This window comes from Blennius ocellaris (assembly GCF_963422515.1).
Source record: "Blennius ocellaris genome assembly, chromosome: 13".
Taxonomy (NCBI): Eukaryota; Metazoa; Chordata; class Actinopteri; order Blenniiformes; family Blenniidae; genus Blennius; species Blennius ocellaris.
Genome location: NC_137662.1, coordinates 20,776,355 through 20,800,435, shown reverse-complemented (window position 1 = coordinate 20,800,435; position 24,081 = coordinate 20,776,355). Strand labels below are relative to the sequence as shown.

General features: G+C 38.6%; 1 protein-coding gene across 1 annotated transcript in view; it reads left to right on the top strand.

Annotated features, from left to right (window-relative positions):
- The window catches only part of grid1a (glutamate receptor, ionotropic, delta 1a), a gene marked incomplete at both ends in the record, with an annotated part of 231,317 nt that overhangs the window by 144,461 nt on the left and 62,775 nt on the right, over positions 1-24,081 (top strand). Inside the window, one exon of the mRNA XM_080508038.1 lies at positions 13,618-13,823. Coding sequence (XP_080364164.1) covers positions 13,618-13,823 — 206 coding nt within the window. The remainder of the gene's footprint in view (positions 1-13,617; positions 13,824-24,081) is intronic.

The window sequence follows — 24,081 nt, the reverse complement described above, 5'->3', positions numbered from 1 at the left end:
GTACCATTGACATTTGTGCTCATGTTACACTGTTTAACTCTGCACTCATTTAATTAAGGAATGTAGCGGCTAATTAAGATCCTCGTCACAGAAGAGTCAAAATACCCGTGGTGCCTGCCTCAAAGCAGTTCTACAGTGACCCGCAGCAATATTCAGAGAGTGGGAGCGCTGTCTAAAAAGCTGTGCTGACACCTAATAAGTTTTGAATCTATACTTGCCACATGTGAGTGGAGAGTAACAGCTGCAGCAGTTCACTCAGTTCGCTTCATTTATTATATATTTTCTGGTGCACAATGTTTCGCGAGACTCTGTGTGAGAGAAATGTAATCAAAGTTTACTTTCTCAAGCGTTACTTGAATTATCTTTGCTCTCTGAACATTTTCTGTTATAGTGCGATTGTTTTCCCCTCCCAATACCTGGATTTATAAAAAAAAACAAAAAACATTTTTGACAGTTTACCTTTATAAAAAAAAAAAAAAAAAAAAAAAAAAAAAAACTTTTTTTCCTCAACAGAAAGCCAGGAGTTCCAAAATCTAAAATGTAACACAGGCAACCACACATGAAGTTTCTCATATTTAAAAAGTTTGAAAGTGGGACTTGATCAAAGAAGTTAAGAAGACAATAAATTAGATGCTTGATTTGGGCACAAAACGTTTGTACTCTAGACTGTTTTATATGTGGAATTTGGTCCAGAAGCACTAATATGAAGGTTTACCAGTGCTGCACATCCACACAGTAACTCTCCTTCGTCTCACTGATGAGGTGTCCCTTCTATTTCAGATCTGGTAGAATATATTCTGCGAAATCTAGGTAACAGAAGATTGCATACCTAAAAGATTCATATAGTTGAAAGGCGAGACGGAGAGATGTCAGTGTGCACATGCAGAGCTTCAATTCTCATTGTAAAGGAAATGTTTAATCAAAAGAAATGCCAAACATCTTTGATGTGGTCTGACATTGGCCGGGGGATTGTGATCATGGACTTGTTAAGAAACTGGGTTTAAAGGCTAGCAGTTATCAAAAGTAGATTCAAGGCAAGGCACATTTATTTATAAGGCACCATTCAAACACAAGGCAATTCACAGTGTTTTACAACAAAATTAAAGAAATACAGAAAAACTTTACAAAGACATAAGAAATATAAAGTATAAAAGAAATACACTCAAGCTTTAAAAGAAATGAAATAAACGCATTAAAACAAATAATGAAGAAAAGCAGAATAAGGTAAGAGATTTATGAAGATAAATTTAATAAAGTAAGTAAAATCTATAGTTTATTTTTACTCAGGCCTGTAAACACACCGTCAGAATAAACTAACCTAGTGAAAATAAATGCATGAAAAAGTTTATCAGAATCTTGTTGGGTCACAAATCCTTTGATTCTTGCAATATTTTTCAGATGGTAGTACGCATCAGAAATAAAGTTCAGAAAAAAAGTTAATTCCTCCTCATTAAATTGATGATTGTCTGAGTAAACAGTAAAAATGATTGAAATGTATACATGCCAAATGTTTATTTTCTTTAATATATATCATTAGAAGACAAGGGGGATATGTATTCCGACACAACTCTGAGTGAATTTAGACTGGATTTCTAAAGACATGTATTTTCAAATCTGCCGTTTTTCCATCACATCAATCCATTCCTTAAGCTGCTATCGCTCTTGGTGTTTTGAATTACTTTTTTTTTTTTTTTAAGTACTGTATGCCAATGTATCCCACCACATTAGTACTGCAAATATTGTTTCTCTCCTGGCTGTTTACTGGTTATATGACGCAGGCCTGCAAACTCGTCCCAAACTTTAAATTGCCAGAAAGCTTTTTCATTACCAAGCTATGACTACCTATAAAGCAAATGCATCCTGCAAAGCATTAAATAGTATTAAGTAGCCATTTAGTTAACCACCTTGTGATTAAGCCCTTAACTGTACCCCTTTTAAAATGATCTTGTTTTCATTGTAGTGTTCAAATTATCGAAAGCAATTTGAGTTTCCATTAAAGATGCTATAAAGTAAGCAATTTCCTGTACTTGCCCCCCACCACCCCAGGACGAGCATTTTGCACTAAGTTCATTCAGTTTGCTTACCTTGTCATAAAATAATCATAACATTTAATTAGACAACATATGGCCTATTGCATTGAGCTTCTATTCAATAATGTGTTACTGAATATGTTAATGATAGCACTTTCAAACTTCGGTGGACCATGCTGTGATTTCTGAGACCCCTTATATCCATATTTGTTGTATTAATAAAGGGTGACATTTTCATCTAAGTCAGGCGATGTCAACAAGTTTTGTTTTGACTTGGTTTTGCTTTATTTTATGTACTCGTGTAGACAAAATTGCAATTTATAAACTTTTAGCCCCGACTTGAGCTCCCATCATTGCAAAATCTCATAAGAACCGGTCGGTTTTGAACATCGCCTCCCTTCAAGTACACGCTGTCAGATCGGTGATAACTGATCAGTGGAAATGAGATTATGTAACTTCACTCACAGCAAAGGAGCTCAGATCAGATTCTCTGTGCGATCTTGTCAAATCCTGGCTTCTCTCCTCGGCTTTGCCTCTGTTCAGCATGGAGAGGGCAGGAAGCACAACTTCTCAGCATCCCCTCATATTTGGCACATTCCTAACTCATCACCGGTGATTGAAGCATATCTGCTCTCATGCTTGTGTATTTTCTATCTTATTATGTGCCAATCTTTTCAAATAGCGTACATAGCAGTGACGTGCTGAATGAAACACCATCCTGAAATGTTTGCCAAGTACACCTGCTTCAAGCAAATACAGAAATTGTGATGAATGTAGCTGCTTGTAGCATTCAAATCCAAAGTATGATTTAAATAAATGTCAAGTTTTACCAATTTTCCAGTTGTTTTAAAAATAATAATAGTCCATGTCTTCAGCTTCAAAGCCTGTAGTTTCAGCACTTAGTCTAAAAGCAGGTGTGTGCAAACATTTGACAAGCACAACTGAATTAAACATCTTAACAACTGCAGAAATAAAACACATTTATGCAATAATGCTGTTTGTTATATATTCTTATTTGTTTCATGTCCACTCAAAAGTAAGCAATGTTGTAGAGGCTTGTGTATTAACAAAAACTTTGTTTGCCACAAAATAAGGATAAATGTTTGTTTGTTTGTTTTTTTACATTTTTTTCCTTATTGATTGTTTGATGATTTAAGGTATTTGTTACACGATCTGCTGCATTTCAGGATCTAGTAGACCCTTTCCTTGAGGAAGGTAGCTATGCTTAAATCTGTGCACGAATTTACAGGGACAAATTTGAAAGTGGCAGCTGAAGCTCCAGTGTAGCAAATCACTATGTATCACAGGTCAGAGCTGAAGTGAGGAAAAGAAGACCACATTATCTAATATTTGACTCTGACTGAACCTGTTCACAGCATCCCGATAAGTAAATAATGATATCTACACATCTGCACTTTTAATGTTATCGTCCTCACTTTGGCGATGCACATTAAAACGTCTATAAACAGCCACAGATAATGTTTTGGTAGGCTCTTTGTATAAACAGAGCAGTTTCTGAGCCGTACAGAGTTTCAGAGTCATTCTGTGCGTCGATGCACAGCTAAAAATTAAGAATACACTTTGCGACTGACTCACAACCTTGTGTAGTTGGTTTATAGTGCAGTCACTTTCCATTTCATGAAGGTAGCAACATGCTATGGATGCCGCTGACCAGAGCCCATGCTAGGCCCCACACAAATGTGGGCATGAAGTACAATGGATAGTTAAGCAAAATACAAACCGCACAGAACGAATAAAATTCAAACTCTGTGAAGCTAGCAGACATTTGACCTGTTTTGTCCTTTGGAAGATAAGAATGAGGATTGATCATGATATTGCCTCAAGATGTGATAGACAAAATAACGCTTTGAATTGTAAAAAATAAAATAAAATAAAGCACTGCCAAAGGATTATTTCCCATCCATCATCAGACTTTCCAATTGGCTGTGACTATGACAAAGCACCGTGGTAATTTGGAAGCATCAGAGCATTCAGTCTGTGTATCTTTAACCATTGTGGAGTATAAAACGACCGTCTACGCTGAAGAGATTTCTTCAGAGGTTTGAAGGATCGGCTTGTTCTTGTATTTATTCATCTATTAATCTTTCCTCTTCTCCAAAACTCCTCACCCAAATGTACTGTAAGAATGAACGCGATGAGAAAAGAAATTTAATTTACCAAATAATGAGAAGCATGATTGTGGCACCAAGGCCATTTTTCTATGTGGAGTGGGCGTGATCGTTCAGTGATGGATTTCTAGGTCTAGCCTGATAAGGTTGTCTTTTTCTGGGTGTCTGTCATCAGTTGTTGATGGTGCATTGATTTGTAAAATAAAAAAAAGGTCCCTAAATCTGAATATTACATTTGCCTGCAAATTGCCACCATAATTTGTCATATTTTCAAAGGCTCAGCTTGCATAAAGTGACAGTGCATCTGGGCTGTGCAGAAGGAGATTTTATTTCATGACAGCTTAGACGACTGGCCGCCATGACCTTGAGGCCATAGTATAGCTCAGTGTAATGAAGTATGTCAGAGTCGCCAATTCATTCCCGTCTACACCAGTGCATCAGCTGCATAAAAAGCACATAATGTAAACAACTTCTAAAGGCCCAGCTCTTCTGGTCTCATTTGTCATTGTGCATTTTCAACACATAATATGATTCTCTGTTGTGCGGCAGCGCCTTCCGTAATTCCTTTTACAAGCAACAAACACAACCTTATTCCCGCACTACTATAGAGCCATAAGAAGTGGGATGACATTGTATTACAACACAAAGCATCCTTGTGTCATTTTACCTTTGATTCCTTCAGGCAAATACGACAAAACGAAACTACACAACAATCCCATAACAGCCCATTGCTAACAAAAAGACTCTTTCTGTTATTACTTTTTTTTTTTCTTCGTTTGCTTGTGGTTAACCCCTTCCTTCTCACTTTCCACTTTGTTCCATCAATTTAAAGAAAAAAAGTCATTTACTTCCTATTGAATACTGTTTGGCTTTAGACAATAGTCCGTTGGCTGATGTGGGCGCGCTCACAGACAGCAGAGTAGCGTATGGCCTAACGCTTGAACACAAAGGACAATATAAACGCTGTGCAGGTGAAGGAGATGGAAACTCTTCGTTTCTTGTGAAACCCAAGGCTTCGCCATCAACGATGAGGTTGTCTCTTGTGCATCATGAGCATTCTGGTAAACAAGGTTTATTTCCTTTTGTGAAATTTGTGCTTTCATCTCATGTTATTGGATTTGAACATGGCCTCACCCCCAACAGTGGTCCATACACGTTTGCTTTTTGTAATGCAATCGCACACACATGCACACAGAGAACCATACACGACAGATATTAAAAACAGCGAGTACACAGACATTCATATGGACAGACGATGAAGTTGGATTACTGCCTCTCAACTATAAAATGTCCAAGTCCCAGGAAAATATAGACTGAAATTCTGGAGGCCACCATATTATTGTTCTTCTCCTTGTGCATGTGCAAAAATACAATGACTGTGATGCACATGGACAGTAGGAGCATTTTTAAAAAGTGGATTTTTCCCAATTGATATGGAAATGGAATCAAAGCATTTGCTGAAAGTTCCACCTTGGGAGCAATTTTGGAAAAAGTGTCATTTTTATCAGCTCTAAGCACCGTTGTCTCATAAACAGACACACAAAATGCAACACAAATGTTCTGTATGAGTCAGTTATGCCAGTCTTTTCCAAATCCTACATATTTCTGTCGAGCGACAGAGACTTCAGTAACAAGATGATAGCATTTCTATCCATAGTCATGAGGCCTACATTCAAATTTAGCTATGATCCCATTGACATGAAAGCTGCGCTGATGCACAACAGGAACCTATTAGTGCTTTTCAGTTCAATGGCTTACAAGCTTTGTCTGCATTACTATTAAATGAGATACATTCAAATATTCTGTCAGAGCATGAATCTTGGTGACCTACATGGCGCCGTAACTTTTCAAAAATTTCACCAAACTAAATGTGAAAAATCCTTGTCAGCTTTATTTAGGGGCCATCCACATGAGTTTGCCAGTTAACTGAAACAAGCAATTGTGGCCTACCGTCCACATAAGGCTTGTTTTAGAAACGTGAAAACATTTCTAAAACAACACCCCGGGTGTGGACCGCGAAGACGATCATCTGTGGGATAAAGATGACGTAATCAACTGTATTGTTTTGTAATCTTTTTCATTGGTTTTCTCACAGAATACCTGAAAAGCCTCAAGTGAGTCCACCAGACCTATCATTGTCATTGTGAACGTTTTGCAGTCTTGTCCAGTCAGCTTAAAGCTCTGTGCCTATGTAGACCGCACTGCTAACATGGCTGTAGACTCTGAGTCATGTTTAAAAAAAATGTGTTAATGTTTTTTTTTTTTTTTTTTAATGCTGTGGTTAAGAGAGTACTTGCAGTTGCTCGTATATAAATGAAAGCCAGCTATTGATTCTGGCGGGGTGGGTGGACAGTGGATAGACTATCTGCAAACAAAAGCTTGGGTAAAATTGCCTTGTCATTTTATCATAACAAGGAGAGCATAAAAGACAACTGAAGCACGATTATAGGAAATCTTTAAGAAGGGTCGATTTTCTTGAACATCAGTGGTCTCCTTGGCAGGTCTGTCTGAGTTAACCTGCACTTAGTAATGACTGTGAAGCAGCTACATCTGTCTCTGTCCTCCCCGTGGTGATGGTCTCTCTGTAAGAGGAGGGGGAAAATAGGCTGGTATTAGGTGTGAGATTGATTAAGCTGCTTTTGGTGCCAAGTGAGAGGTGATTCCTAATGTAACACATGCATTTATACTACAGACCAGATCTCGAACAAAGACAAACACAAAGAATATGCTCCGCTTTTATCAGGTCTGCAGTGTGTAATCTGAAGGTGATATGTTCCAGAGGGTGTGCTGAAGATGTTTCTTCATGATGACACACTCTGTCATACATTTTTTTTCTCCTGTTGCTTTATTCTATTGAAGTTCAAGTACGAATTTGTGCAGAAGGCCCTTAACAAAGCCAACATGAATGTCAGATAATTTCACGGAGCTGAATTGTACATGGAACCCTAATTTAATTGGCTTTTAATAAGAAGAAAGAATATAACACAGAAAATTGATTCGATAAGGAAAGGTGCAGGAAGTACAAAGAATCGTGGGGGGAAAAAGGACATTTCGACATGCTATGCAGAGTTAAAGATTACAGGTTTATGTCTTACGCAAGTGTTGCTGAGAAAATTATGGTATGTATTTAAAACAGGCAAATTCTGCCTTTTTTTACGCAATTCCCCATTTTCCACAAAATAGTAGGTCAGTCAGTCAAACCATGGCCACATCAGAAAAAGAAGGGAGTACAACTTTAACGGAAATAAAGGTGTTTCAACGTAGTCTCAAAACTATATCATTTAGCCCAAAAATAACAGTGCAAGGTTTGAGCATTCATTTTCATTGTATTCTATTTTATTGACCGTTTCTATCATCGTGCGTCTTATGGTTTCCATTGTAGCATCCTTGTCTGTCTTCCTTGTAAGCGCATACAGTAAGTTTGTATCATCCCAAAAGCATGTCAGCCAAATTTAAGTAGGGCAATTAATTTTATTTCCCTCTTGGATAAAAACTCACATGGTGGTGCTGCCGGCCAAAAACAAATGTTCTGCACACTATCTTTCAGACCATTCACAGCCCAGACTGCGATAATAAGTCCAGCTTCAGCCAGCTCTGTGCAGTTACACCAGGCAGCTCCCTGGAAACATTTTGTTGATGGTGATTTCCTTTTGTTTTTGTTTTGTATGTTTTTTTTTTACAGTTTTTTAACCACTAAACAAAATTTTAATCGATATATGCATGGTCATCAATAGTGTAACAGAGGAAAATAGCTTTCTAAAACTTGCAGGTACAACTCAAATATTCACCCACGAACAGTATAAAAGTACAGCAAGATCAACAAAACAGTACATTTTTCATTACATTTGACTGAGAGTGTTTTGCTGTTGATTTTTTTTATTATTCTACTTTAATATGTCAAACTGTTTTTGTTTGTTTCTCATTAAGTTGATTACGAAACAGAAATTTGCCCATCATTTCTCAGACGATCTGCACACTGAGGCTTGTGAAAGCATCATTTTGAAAAGTTGCCATGGTTACAGGATTTATTCTGATCTTTGGTAAGGTTTAATGGGAAGACCTCAGTGTCACCGTCCCTCTGCTTTACTGCCATACAACAGATGGACCCTCCAAGTGAAGTTAACATTATTATGCACCCAACTGCAAGTCAAACGCTTCTCTTCCTCCATAGGTCTTCCTCATGTGGTATTAGCATGACCATTTGAAAAGCTATCTGCTTGAGGAAGCAGATTCTTTCAGAGTAAAACTAATATAGTGTCTGATTTAAGAGATGAGAAGCAAAATCATCTGACAGCAATATTGTAATGATTTTTATCAGCAAATAGTGATAAGAATCTTGTGTTTTTACTATTCACTTTCACAATTACGTGGAGCATTATTCTCTGTTTATCTCATGTATTTCTTCTGCAAGATTGCTTTATCCATCTAACATTTAAATGACATGCAAACAAAGACTGAGAGCACATATATACATGCACATAGACAAAATCAATGACCTGTGCAATGAGTGACCTAATTATGGTTCCAAAACTATTCTAAATAAATTATTTACATGCATTTTGCATGTAGGCGCATAAAAGCGGCTATGTCACTGTGGTATGGAGCCCATCAGTTGTAATATTATTTCATTTGGTTTGCTGACGCAAACAAAAGATGTCAGACAGTGAACCTGAAATATAAGAAAAAAAAATGTTTTGTAACTGTGCAGCACTAGCACTTGATCATTTTCATTACTTAGAGGGACTCAAACATTCCCACTTTCACATTGCTTATTAGTGAAATTTCTATGTTTGCAGATATTGAATATGCTTTTTAATGGCATCCATCACTCTACTTTAAAAGAAAGAAAACAAAAATTTCAAGCCCAAAAAATTCCCCACGCAACAAACAGATAGAGCCAAGTTTAAATGTTGTACCATCTGGCAATATAAGCAATATTAGATATTACAACTTTCAGTTTTGTATTTGGCTGGCACTCCGAGCAAACATAATCATTAAGAGATTTACTGTCGCAAAGACATGATATATGGCGTTAATAATCATGCTGTAATGTATATTTTGTTGTCCTTCCAGTGGGAGAATGTCATATTTGCCTTAAATCATCAACACAGTGCTCACACAGTTGAATTCAGTAAAACGAAGGGGGATTGAAACTCATGCAGTCATTTCCATGCTTCTCTACATGCTACTGTAATTAACATATAATATATGTTGCATGTAATTAACTAAAGTTATATCAACTAGAATAACAGTGATTACTTGAACAGAATCCCCTCAGTTTTGAGTAAACAGGCTGGTAGCACAGCCACTTCTCTGGCTTTTCTGCTTGAATTGCAACACAGCTTGACAGCTCAGTAAAAACCTCTGAGCCCTTTGATCATGATATGCTCATTTCTGAATTGCTCCAACCCAAGAGGGAGCCCCGCTTTAGTTTCAACAGGAGCAAGATAGAGCTGAAAAGAACGTTAGAGCATCTTCATGGGGCATTTCTCAGTCTCTCTCAATCTACCTTCGCTCTTCACTCTTGAACAGATACTGTTGAGACGAGGATAAGTACAGGATGGACAGACGCCAAAAAGGAGTGGGCAAGTCACCAGTTGTAAAAGTGAGAATGAGGATTTTGATGGAAAGGACCCAGAGAAGGGTTGAGTTTTAATATCTAAAACTTTCAGAAGCAGATTTGTGTTCAGAATTGACGCTTGAGTAAACATGTCCAGAAATCAGACCTTTAATTCCACGTTAATCCTCTTTTCTGCAGGGCTGTCCATGGCTGACACGGTTGCCCCGTGGAAAAGCCTGCTATGGGTTTGGAACGCTGACTTTGAAGTCCGGTGTTTCTATCAAAGTCCGAGAGAAGTTATCGCTTGATAGCTTTCCCTTGGCTCTTCTTGGGATTAACAAACTTTTGTTTGTTTGTTACAGTATTTTTTTTTTTCTCATTTCATTCAAGTTTCAACCCAACAGAGTATGTCACTTGAAGGAACTGTTGATCACTTCCCCAGATCGTTTGTTCCGTTGAGCCGATGTGAAGTAGTGAACTAAGCCTACGCATTGATAACTTGTGGATTCTTCTATGTATCTGGCAAGGTTATCACTCTTTCCTGTAGATTTCTGTAGCATTCTTTCCTGCCCAGTCGCTCATGGACATCAGTGTGGATAACAATCCAAGCTGTTTTCCATATCTCAGGCTGCACATCAGTCAGCACAGTCAGCTGTGCTTTGTGGATGACTAATAAGAAGCCTCCTCGGCCTTTTAATTCATGTGTATGACTTAGTGATTTGTTTGCTTACTGAGTCAGCAGAATGTATGTGTACTCATTTATAGCCCCTGGGTTTGATACAAAAGAAATAGTTCAGACTGAACAACAGTGTCGGGGTGGGAATTTGTTCATATCTTTCTACAGTCATAACCAGAGATCACAATAGACGATCAGATCATGAGAATCCAGTTGCCTGCAGCAGCAGAGAGTGGAGAATGCGTCAAAGTCTTTATTTCACTGTTCATATTAAACGTCACCATAACTGATCTCTTGACACTGGGCTGTCATGAACTTGGATTGTGTTTCATTTTACTACACAATGCAGTATTATTAGATCTGACAAAAGAGATTTTATGATACCACTGACACTACTAAGCACATATACCTTCATCTACATGTGCTGTGTTTACACTCTTACCAATACAAACGCTAACCAGGCACTTCATTTGATAAATCAGCTATTGACGGCAACTCAGTGCATTCAAGCTGACTTGTTCAGTCGAGAATAAAAGGTGATTTATTTGACATTGGTTGTTGATTCCAGACTGGCTGGTCAGAATATTTCAACAACTGCCAATCTACGGAGATTTTCACTCACACACAGCAATCTGTAGCGTTTCCAGAGAATTGGCTGAAAAAGTGAGCACTATCCAGTGAGAGGCAGTTATCTGGGCCAAAATGCCTTGTTGATGCCAGAGGTCAGGGGACAATAGCTAGATTGCTTCAAGATGATAGAAAAGAAACAATAGTCCAAATAACCATTGGTTACAACCAAGCTATGGTGAAGACCATCTCTTACTGCACAATATTAGTGAACCTTGAAGCTGATGGGCTACAGCAGCAGCAGAACACACCGGGATTCTCTCCTAACAGCCAAGAACAGGAAACTGAGGCTGCAGTTCACAAAGGCTCAACAAAATCGACCAATAGAAGATCGGAAAGAGATTTCATTTTGTGATGAGTCTCATTTCCTGTCGCCAGATTAAGGTGGTAGGGACAGAAGTTATCGTGAATAATGTGAAAGCCGAGATCCATCCTGGGGTGGGGTTTTTTTTGGCATAATTTGGGCTTCTTAGTAGCTACCGAGTATTATTCCATTGCCACAGGCTACCAGAGAACTGTTGACTCTGTCCACCCCTTCATGACAACAGTTCTAAGAATGTGCTCTTCCCTGTGGTTATATTTTCTTATGTGGATATTTTTTTTATCATGAAGAAGAGGACATTGCGGGCCAGGGCATTTATCATTTTAATAAAACTCAAACACACCCACCCCCATATATCTAAATGGAAAGCTTTGGATGGATGATGGAACAAAAAACCCCCCAAAAAACAGTAGTGAGTTCAGCTGCATTAAATGAAACAGTCTGGCTTTGCTAATGTTTTATGTGACCATCTCTCTTTCTTCCTCATGGTATTTATTTTTTTAGTATCTATATAATATACAGGCTGTTTTGTTGCATATGAATTGAAAAGAGGTCAGTGTAAAGTGTAATGAGCTGAGATAAGATATAAATGTAAAAATTATTTCTGCCAACAATCACAGATTAGTTGTATGGAAAAGATATGCGTTTATTTGTGTGTTTGTTTTTTTCAGATGGCACAGTGAACTTGTTTTAAACAAATCTGTGACTTTGGCCCCAAGTCGCTAATTAACAGTAATTATATTCATTATTACTTAACATATGTGCAATGTGTTCATACCAGAAAAGAAACAAAACACAGTGGCCAAATAGTGCATTTAAAAAAAAATATTGTAACCACACAGTAATGGTCCAGTCACAAGTAAGGGAAGTGAGTTTGTTATTAATTTACAAATTATGTTTGTCCTTTCACTAAAGGAGAGATTTTCTGGAGTGTTTTACCATTATGTTGAAAATCCATCACTAAGGGTAACCATTTCAATTTGGACACTAAAGGAAGTGTGTGTGTGTGTGTGTGTGTGTGTGTGTGTGTGTGTGTGTGTGTGTGTGTGTGTGTGTGTGTGTGTGTGTGTGCGTGTGCGCGCGTGTGTGCGCGCGTGTGTGCGAAGAAAGACTTTTCAAAAGATTCCACAGTAAGAGTTTGGCCACGCTTCAAAATGATGAATGATTTAATTTCATGTTTTGTTCTGCCCTTTGAGCAGTTTTACTCAGAAGAGATTCAAAGTGCAACTGTGAGTATTTATGTTGCCCCAAAATAAATTGCAGCACGACAATTTCAGGGGGGAAAGAAATCAAACATTGCATCTAATTCGTATGATTTGTTTTCCATGGTACTTAGTCATATTGCTACCTCAGTTCGCTCCAAGGTAGAGGCTGAGAAATGGGGAGCGATGTACCATTATGTTGCCTCTGCTTAAACCTGGTCAACGGGTTTTCCTATTGGCCTGATTTCCAGCTTTGGCCCTCAGCATTAAACATATGTGAAACTTATTTTTCCATATATTCTCAACCTGCACCAAAACACCTTGACATTGTGTGTTTATGCATATACAGAGTGTGCATGTGTGAATTGGTGTATCTATCGCCAGTTTGTTTTTTTCCTTGACCTTGTACATTATACTGTATGTTCTCTATACTTAAGCACTGGAGCAGTTGATGACTCATCAAACTTTCAAAGATTGAAAAAGAGAAAATTTAACATCCACACACTTGTTCCCATGTTCACAGGAGGCAGCGCGGCTCTAATGATTTTACCTAACCTCTCTTTAACAATGCAGCATGAGTTGGCACATGCTGGGCAGCTGTTCCCCCTGTGACTTCAGGGATTGGTGCACTTATTGTTAGTGCTCCACTGCACATCACCTTTGATTTGGGAGTGCAGTGCAGGCTTTTTAAAGTGGTTTCCTGTATAGTGAACGCCGACACACACACACAAATCTCTCGGGACATCAACACCTGCCCGCGGTTTCATATCCTGTAAACCCCAGGAAACAGAAAGACAGGGGCGCTTGTTGTGTTTTGTCACGCTTTAGAACAGGCGCAAGGAACGAAACCTGCCTTGAAGCTCTTGGAATGAAGCCTGAAAGTATAGAGTCGGGAATGCAGGTGTTGAAAGTACATGTTATTTACCCACAATTCTGATTAAATTCTCCAGGAATAAAACATAGTGTAAGACAGCCCATGCCTGAAGTGTTATTCTCCCTCTGCTTGTGTCACTGCCCCTGTCACAATCTCATGCCACCTGTTTTTTTTTCTTCCTTTTCTCCTTCCATCAGATATCCGTGGCTTGCAAAGCTTCATGGACCAGGCATCTCGGCAGGGTCTAGATGTCTCCTTGCAGAGGGTGGATCGCAACGTCAGTCGTGTGTTTACTGACCTCTTCAACACAATGCGCACCGAGGAACTCAACCGGTATCGAGACACCTTACGGCGGGCTGTGCTACTCATGAGCCCTCGAGGTGCCCAGGTTTTCATCCATCAGGTAGGCTCTTCAGCCTTTTGTCTTCATGAACAAATCAGGAGCACAAGTCGCAGAAGTGATGCAAAAAAAACACATTTAAATAATAAGTAAATTAGAAATAATTCACAACATGAGCAGTAACGGTTGATACGATTCAGTGTTATATTGTTTCAAGTAAAAAAAAGCATGGCGATAAACTGCGTAACTCTCATCACCCGGGTGACCTTTCCCTTTAAAATGGATGAAAAAAGATCCACAGGCCTGCTCGCACCTGCTTTGAGATCTGACACCACCCACAGCAGATGGCAGGGATCAGACTCGAAGGTTTCACCTTTGATGATGAGTTGGCCAGAAAATAAACAATATTCTGCATCAAAACTCGCAGGAACATCTTTGGACAGCCAAAATGTTATGAGCACAATGAAAGATTCATTCATTTCTCAATGCATGAAGGTTTGAATCAGATGCACTGCAAATAACCCCAGGCAAAGTAAAAAAAAGAAGTCAAAGGAAACCGAGGATCTGCATCTTTCTCAACACACACGAGCCGACACCATCCAGTTTAGAAGTTGCTAACCTGCCCTGCATTTGCACTTTATAAGTCAGATAATCTGATAATTACTGTGTGTGGAATCAAGGTGTATGTATATATTATATACATTTTTTTCTCTTTGCTCTTTCATATCACCTTGCCAAGTCCACCACTTAATTAGTTGCCCTTCTCTCACAACAGTTAAAAGATGAACAAAAAGGTTTGCCTGTTTTTCTCATTAAGGGCTATTAGAAGTGGACGATTTTCTCGAGTCCTTTACAAGGTTTTTCTACATAATGGCCACTTGGTCAAACCATGTTGAGTTATTTTGTGGTGTAGAGCTTTGGCATTGTTGAAGATTAGGCATGCGTGGCATTGGCAATGTTGGAGACAGAGAAAAATATGGCAACATAAAAGTGAGCTGAGTAGCTTGTTCTGCCCAGCAAACACATTACAGTCCGACACTTAATCTTCAGCTCATCTGGCAAGGACAGTGGAACACTAATAAAAAAAAAAAAACACCAAAGACTTTCCAACACAGAAGGAATATTTGGACCTCAGTCAGGCTGATAGACAAAGAAATGTTAAATAATGGCTGTAGATAACAGGAAGTGTGTTGATTATTCACCCTATTTAACAAAAATGAAAATCAAAACATGAAATATTTTCCCTTATTGGGAATTCTTTCAAAACGGTTTGTTGTGATACACAATCTTCATTGTAATACACTTCTGCCGCATCAATTAACAGGCTAGATCATGAAAATATTGAGACAATTGTACACGGTTGGCTCTTCTCGCTCAATTTGAGAAGAATATGAATAATGGATTGGATTGCCAATATTACTTTGCGGAGGTTTGCATGTGAAGTGAACAGCAATCCAAACGCTGAGGTTAAAATGTAATTGACAAAAACACACAAGGGTGACCACTTTTTTTTGTTATTTTCATGACCTTATTGTTTTAGATTCATTATCTCAAATAAAGAAACTCCATAGAAGGAGAAGAGATTTTCAGATATTCAGATAATATCAGTTTTCAGTTTCATAGGTCATAAAAACTGCCAACCTATTACTTGGTTGGCTAGATTTTGCATATTATTTAGAACCTTTTGCTTGAGTGACAATAATTTAACACAAAGTGATCATTGTTTGAATTTCCAGGAAACAAAAAGGTGTGAATTGTCTCAGCGTAGGAATCAGATCAGCCCAAGAAGTGTTTTATTATTTATTCTTATTACAGTTTCACTATTCACAGGACACCACGCTAGAAGTTCTTTTTTTCTTGGTGGAAAGCTTTTTCATATTCTCTTCAATATAACTTGCCTTAAAAGACTAAACCTTTGTGCTGAGTGATGACTTCCACAGAAGCACATGTATCTATGTTTCTTGGTTAGAGATGAGCGAGTGTTGGAGTGCAGGTAGAATCTTTTTGATTTGGCCTACTAAAGAAGCCTTCAATACAGTATATACCTATCTATATCTTTTTTTAGTTTTATTGCTTATTGCATTCAGTTGTGTTTAAAGATACTGGAGGAATAGAGAGAATCCCTCTGCGATATCTGAAGCCACTATAGTGCGGCTTATGCTGTAATCGTATCATTCTCATGAAATCATAAAAAGTGTATTGTGTGCATGGCCTGAAGCATGTTCATCTTTTACTGTTTCAAAAACATGTTATGCCGTCTAGTCCACCTCTGTATATCCTCAATATTCTGGACTGACCTATTTAATCACTCTATCTATTATAAGCAAATAACACAGTAAAATACAGATAAACAATGCCTTAGAAATATGACTTCATTCTGATTAGCTTCTTGTCAGTTTCCTGCTTCTAATCTAAAAGAGAAACACTTGCAAATAAATCAGAAATTGAGAATGGACACTGTTTTTTTATAGCATAATTCTTTGTTCTTCTTTTTCAGTAAAGACACTCTCGCACGTATCCACACACATCTGTTCAGTCTTTTGGACCCCTTTTTTTTCTCCACATAAGATCACATTTAATCTGACAAGTACTTGCCTTATTTTTTACCTTTATACAATTATAATACTTTGAGACGGAGAAATAAACACGACTTCATATTCAGCACAACCCCGGTCGCTCCTCTGAATATGTTAATATATTAGAAGTGGTGGAGATTTGTAAATTCATCAAAGCTTCATTAGTATCTCGGTGGTTGTTGTCACGGAGTGTACCCACTCCTCCTTGCCAGAAGAGGCTGAAAATGTAAATATGCTTAGATCAGAATGGGGAATGAAGATGAGGCCTTGGGGAATTGGGTACTCATGAACTGCAGGATCAAAGATTTGTCAGTGTGATGTACATATTAAAGTGTGGTCAATGACTTGCTGGGATTAATGGTATCAAGTCATTTCAGTCATTCATGCACGGTGGTGTGAAACTATGTGAAGATGTAGTGAAGCTCCTGTTTACTTCAGAGACCTGCTCTGCTTCATGCTGTTGCTGAATTTGTCATCAGTCTGCTCCAGAGTTTGTTGAGCTCCATTATTATTGTGACCTCTGCTCTGCTCTGTTCTGCTCTGCTGTACTCCGTTCTTATTTATTCTCACAGCACACACACATGGCTGGGTTATTGAACAGGCTTAGAGAGGTGTGGAGAACAAACCACAAAGAGATGCAAAACAGAAACCAGAAACACAAAGTTTAGAGATGCAATAGGACTTCAGTGAAAACTAAGATTGTTACAAATGACCACAAATAGATGCAAAAGGGCCACAAAGAGAACCAAGATGATTAAAGAGATGCAGAAGAACTACAAAGACGCCCAAGACAACTGCAAAGAGATACAAGATCACCACAAAGAGATAACATAGTAAGATAAAAAAGACCCCGAAGGGCTATGAAGAGATGCACCACAACTACCACAAGGCACAGAACTCAAAGAAAGAGGTTGAAACTACACACAAAAATCTGAGTATGAAGTGGTGGGAAACACAATCTTTCACTCGATTACATGAGGATGATAAAATGTCTCAATTTCTATAGAGCTCAAATAAAAAGGCCTTTTTTGTCATTGTAGCCCGATCCGCACAAACTGTTCCCATGCATATGAATCAGCAGAAATCACTCCTTCTTTTCTGATCTATACTATTCCGAAGTTGCTCTATTTCTTTCACTTCCCATCACAAGTCACTTGTCACTTGACTCGTCTCCTCTTGGGCCACAGTCGTTCCTCATAGTATGAACAAGCTGCATATGTCATTGACAGTGACTGCGGTTTTAACGCCGCAATCTCCGGCACTTGTTTTCTCTCGGCGAGACAGTTGCCATCTCGTCTCTCGCTCACTTCAGGAATAAGAGGATGTAGCGTCTTGTGTCAGTTTCAGTGTCGCTTCGTTCCTGACACCCAGCCACTGTCTGTTCGCTCCAGTCACGCAAGCCTTTTAGAAGGCCATAAAAGTGAAATTTTAAGCATTAAAATGGTTCAATTTGTACGTCCTTGGATTGTATCAGTAAGCATTTGCTAAATCACTCACTTAAAATGATGCACATTTAAGGTGCAAAAACGTGACACATTTTATGGGTTACCAAAGTCACTCACCAATTAATTGTCAACGGAGAAGTTCCGAGCGATATATCTTGGAGACACCCGAATTAGATTTTTGGCTCTCTGAACTTGGGTTTTGCGACATAATCATTCATTTTCACCAACACTGATTAAAATGCTTTAAGCGACTGGACTACCTGTATCAAATGGGAATTCTTAAAATGACTAATGTTTCTTAGGAGTAAGACTAATATCCGCTTACCTTAAATACTACACTATGATACCAGCATACATGCACTGCACAATCTTTTCAAAGGGAGGATGGAGGTTTTTTTTTGTTTGTTTGTTTTTTTTTTACCTCTGTAGTGCTTTATGTTACTATTTATTTTTACTGTTGGTGGCCTCCCAAAGTTGTTGATATGAGAGAAAGTAGAATAGGTGGTGTCAGCTGCCATGCCAGCTCCGCCGGGCAGTTGATGGATTGAGCGGCGGGCCAGACTGAGGTGTAGCCCCGGCGCAGCGCCTTCCACCGTGCTACAAAAGTGACAAGCACTGCTGCCTGCTGCCAGGTAACGTGAGAGGGAGAAAGAGACACCGCTCAGCACGGTGGCAGCAGGGTTAAAGGAGGAAGACAGGAACCGAGAGAGAGGGAGAGACAGCCCACAAATAAGAGGTGTACAAAGGCAGAAGGAGAAATTTAGGACAGGAGGGAGATGGATGTAGAAAAGAAAGGTCAACAATGAGAAAGAGATGGAACGCTACAGAGGGCTGCTCCGACATAATAAAGCAACCCTGTATGAAACACTAATGGTTGAATTCTAATGGAAGGGACAGCGGCGTGGCAAGACAAAAGGAAAGAAATGTTGAGAGACTGTGTGCTACGTGATGAGCACTATCCATTGAAATTATAAAAATAGATAGCACATAATCAAATAATGGAGTTTGGCTGCTTTGAGAATTTTAATCTATTATATGGATTACATTAATATTTCCATCTAACATTAAAAACAAAAGGAAACTCAAGTTTGCTTTGAGGTTTGGCAATTCAGATTATGTTGTAACTTGTTTATATCAATGTTGTTTATATATATATATATCATTTGTATTGTTAAAGAGAATCATGTATAGAGATTCCACTCAGACAGTAGTGATATTAACACAGATGAAGTTCCACAGAAAAGAAAAAAAAAAAATACACTTTCAGTTCAGTTCAGGGACAGCTATTAGTATTTCCAACTTGAGATGTCTTTTGAAAATATTGTATGACCAGTGAACAGATCATAAAAGGACTTTTTCCCCCCGACAATCTGTTCAAACTTTAGGCAAATGTAAAAGTAAATCAACACAAGTTTACCTGAATCCCCGACATCCAGATGGTCACGTTATGAATCACTGACACGAAGCCCAGAAAATAGCACGGTACATTTCAATTCTACAGACATTGTGGTTATGTCTGAGTTCGTAACGCAGGTCCTCTTCAAATCCTAAGGGCTTTTTATTCAGTTCTATCTCTATTTCTACCTGCCTCTGTCTGTGTCAAAATGCCCCGAGGGGAAATACTCCAGGTTGCATCTATTGGTGAGAAAGCAACTTGCATGGCTGCTGTCACCATTGTTGTGCCTAAACGTGTGTGAATATGTGAATGTGCCTGATCTATTAAAAGCGCATTTAGACTATGCGATACTATATGTTTTTTCTAGGTTTCATATGAATGATTTACGGATGTCCAGTTCGTTTTTCAGATGTGTTTAGGCAGCAATGAAATGTTCTCATAAACAGTGACTCAGCTGTGCCATTGTGCCACAAAGCACCTGTCTTTTCAGGTAAACATGATCATTATTCAGCTTTGTCACAGACCTCAGATTTAAAAGCAGATATCCTCAATCTGTCACCCCCACCAGTATATTGGATTTCCTAGCCTGGATAAAAGCTGTGTTTAAAGCAAAATATGCCATTTAATGTCAGTAGGGCTCCATGTGAACTCCCAAACACTTTTAAGACTTGCAGTATGTGACCTTCACCTGCCAGACTTTCGATTGTGGATTACTGCATTTCACTTTTAAGTTGTTACTGGTCCCCTTGAGTATTTTGCCTTTTCCTTCATGGACCTTCATTTCTGCCAACAGATGCATGTTGTTCAAGATCGTAGTATTCGTTTCAAAGGGTACAAGGCAATATAAATGCCATTACTGAGTGAATATACTGGAGCTGTTTGTGTACTCCTTCAAGGTCGTATCATTGTGCAGAACTGAGGCATAAAACATACTTTTTATTTGGTCGACCTATCCCAAAATAACTCTAGCAGCGTACAAGTGATATGGTGTGACGCTTAAAATGATTTATGTCAATAGATAAGTCTCAGCATCTTTCCTTTTTGACATATTTTTTTTAAATCTATGAGTGACAAGTATTTAACAACTATACTGAGAAAGAAATGTTGTTTTCTGAAGAAACAACGTGCAGAAGAGTTTGAAACAGATTCACTTGTCAGACTTTGAGACCATCAATTACTGATTAAACACGGACGGTTGTGACACTTCAGTTTGAGACGCAATAAACACATTTGCCCTTGCTATAAATTGTGGTGTGACGCCAAGGACTCGTCAGTCCCATTGTCATCAAAGCTTGTGGATGGTGATTTAAAAGAAGTCCACTTTGACATGCTATTATGAGATGCTTTAGGAAAAGACAGCCGTGATGATTTTTCTCATTTGGAAAATTTAGTGCCGCTGACATGACAGCTTTGTGAGGCACAGTACAGACACACACATACATGCACTGCAAGCCTCACTCGGTTCACCCGCAAGCCTCTTGACTGTAAGCTTCTGCTGTATCGCTAACAATTATTTTGTCAACTTCAGTGTCACAGATTGAATAACGGTGTGGAAAATAAGAAGAAAACTAATGTTTTCTTTGATTTTCTGGTTATAGCTTTGAAAAGAAAGTCTCTCATGAATTGCTGCGGTTAGTAAAGTCAGGAGACATTTATTGAAGTTTAATATGCCACATTTCTAAATATCAGATATCATTCCATTTTGTAAGCAGCTGCTTTTTATGTTATCAAGCTGTGACAAAAAGCTAAAACCATTTTCCACCTTTAGCACCTCTCAGCAAGAAAAGTTAATAACCTTGGTGTCTAGACTGTCTTCATTTCCTGCACCCTGTGCTTTTTATTTTGCCTACTTTTTGCCGTTTTCCACTAGATTTTGACAACGTTTCCTAGTTTCACAGATGGCACATGTAAAGATGCGATGCATTTCTCAAAATTAGAGTTAGTTGGAGTAATTCTACTGGATGGATCTCCTCTTGTCATAAGACAAAATATTCCAGGATGCATCACAGTTGTGTCTTGGCACCTGCACTTTCCCTCCCTCTCTCAGATGGAATAAAGCTGGCCATGACCTGGAAGTGTTTATCGCAGCATGATTCATTAAGCTGACACAGAGAGCATGGTGCTGGTGCAGGGGAGCGTAGTACTGGCACAAACAACATCCTTTAGGTTTGTACGCACACAGAAGGAAGCCCAAACACATGCACACCTTCGCTGTGTCGCCCCCTCACTCTTTCTCAAGATCTATCACTGCCAGTTCAGTCTACACCCCCTCCCTTAGTGCTAATGAGTGAGGCCAGGAATAATTAAAAAGCTTCAAAAAGTACTGTATCGGACTGTTGTTGTTTTTTTTTTGTTTTTTTTTTTAAGAGGATAGGAAAAACATTTGCAGTCAACCAGATAATTTAATTTGAGTGGCTCTGAATACCAATGAAGGCCACTGCTTGCATACTGGATGTGTGAAATCATGTGAAAAGTTAGGTTGGATAAACTCACAGAGTTGACGAACACCGCAACACATAAAGCAAAGCTAGTACTTAACACAGAGTTTTAAATAGAAACAGAGCTCAACTGTCAAGCATTAAAGAAATGTTAACTGAATAAAAAGTGTGGAGGTGCAATTAGGACATAATTTTACTTTAACTAATAAGAACCACAATTTATATCTCCAATACACTTTGGGAGATTTACACTATGTCTCGATCATACATACACAATATCTAAACTCTTATTGAGGGAAATTATTGTTTATGGAAATTGTGTTGAAAATGATCAGCATTTGTATTGTTTTCATTGTATTTGAGGCATATTTCAGTGAAAATATCAGAGCCTGATAATGTAATTAAAACATCGAGATATCATTGTAACATCACAAGCTGTGTTTTTTGGCACACATGTAAAGAACATTTCTTAAAATTTCTGCCGCTGACGGCTACCTCCAAAATAACAGAATGTTTGGCAAATTAAGTGAATGGAATGAGTTCAATTGAGCTATTTAATTATCAGTCGCACTAGGCTTTGGTGTAGGAACCTCTGTCTGTTCTCCTCTACAGAACTTACTGGGGATTTCCATTGAAGAGACATTATGAATCACCAGCTAGAAACACAAGTATTGTGTATAATGGCCATGTATCACACACACGGCTTCTGAGTTGCCTCGCCCGGTGTGAACCAGGCAATTGCAATTTCTGTATGCATCCTTAAAGTGAGAAAAAAAAGTTGATCCTTATGATCAGATCGACACAAGTCTGGTACATAATTGGCCGTCAGATTCACTGACTTGCCTTTGTTTATCTGAGAAAAGCTTCGAAAAGACGTCCTCCTTTACACTGATGTGATTACCTGCTCTGCTGAGAGAACAAGGTTGGCTCTGCCTGAAATCCGATACTGGTACTGCTATTCATGCATCCCTAATAGTCACTAGAAACTTTATTTAGCAACCTCTTTTGTGATGCTGTTCCACAAATGGACCAGAAAGTTTGTATTTGTAAAGGTAATAGTGTTGCATCTTGTTAAAAATCTTAGGCTGGACATGCCTTGTAATGACAATGTTGTAATGTAATGTTTCTATATGCTGCATCTTTCCTGCATGTTAATATGGTCACGAAGTTACTCCCATACCAACCACATATTGCACAATATAGCTCAGCTCACCAATCAACACTGCATTTTAAAGATCAATTAAAAACTCTCTGATTATTAATTTTGTAAAGACTGATGTTCTGGATCATACTATTGTAAATAAGCACCTAATGAAGTAACTAGTCAGTGTATGTGGGAACCATGGAATGGTTAATATGATCAGATCAGCAGTTTAATATCGCTACATGTCACTGACAATTCAGTTTATACTGCTCTTGTGCACACTTGTAAACCCAATTTTGTTAATTTATGCATTCATTCTTGGGGTTCAGAAAGCTGTAATTATACTTAACCACAGCCACAAAGAGATAATAGGTTTTGACACTGCGTGTGTGTAATAAGTGGGTTAATTTTACAGCTCTTGTCAGAGCTACCTGATGAAGTTATATCACAGAAAAGTGCCCTCATATTCCAAAAACTCATTTTTTTCATCAATACCTCAACCCTCTTCATCTTTTTTGGTTATCATAGTGGAGTGCACACAGAGGAAATTGGCTTTTTAAAACTCAATGGGAATCATGTTGATGCATGACAACAACTGCTAGTTACAAAGACAGCTGGGTATGTGATTGTGACATTTGATGCTGGAACCCAAATAAACTTGTTACTCATTAAACTAAGTGTGATTCTGGCATGCTGTAATTCATTTCCTCTTGGTACTCCAGCTTCCTTCACCAATAGCCAAGATAGGTCACATCGTGACTTCCAGTTGTTTGGGTTTGCTTAAAGATTGTCTGTCACTCCGGTTTCGACCTGTGATAAACTGATTGCCGGATGGATGTAATAGCAAAATATCCTGACTTAAAGTACTTTTGGGTCCAGTCAAAAAGTCTCGAAACACCCGACAGTCAATGCAATTTTTGCCCAGTTGTCCAATTTACATGCATTTAATAGCGTTGCTTTGTCTGCCGGAAAGACAAAGAAACGGTCCCCTCATTGCCTTTAAATACATGAAACAGGGAAGAAAACCTCATTTGTAGGTGATACATTGATCCTGATGTGTAAAATTGTGCAAAAACGTTGTTGCTGCTTCTATATAAACCAAGACTGTGTTTCAAAAACAACAAGGACAAAGGACATGTAGACACAGGGAACTTGAGTTGAAACAGCGACTGGTTAACTATCATGTGCTGGGTGACTAGTATGAAGTTGTCAAGAGATCTGGAATCTCGGCGGCTATTTGGTGAATGGTGGAGGTGAGAAGGTGTGTGGAGTTTATCTCGCTCACTGTCTGCTGGTGTTGCTCCCCCTCTGGCTTAACGCTC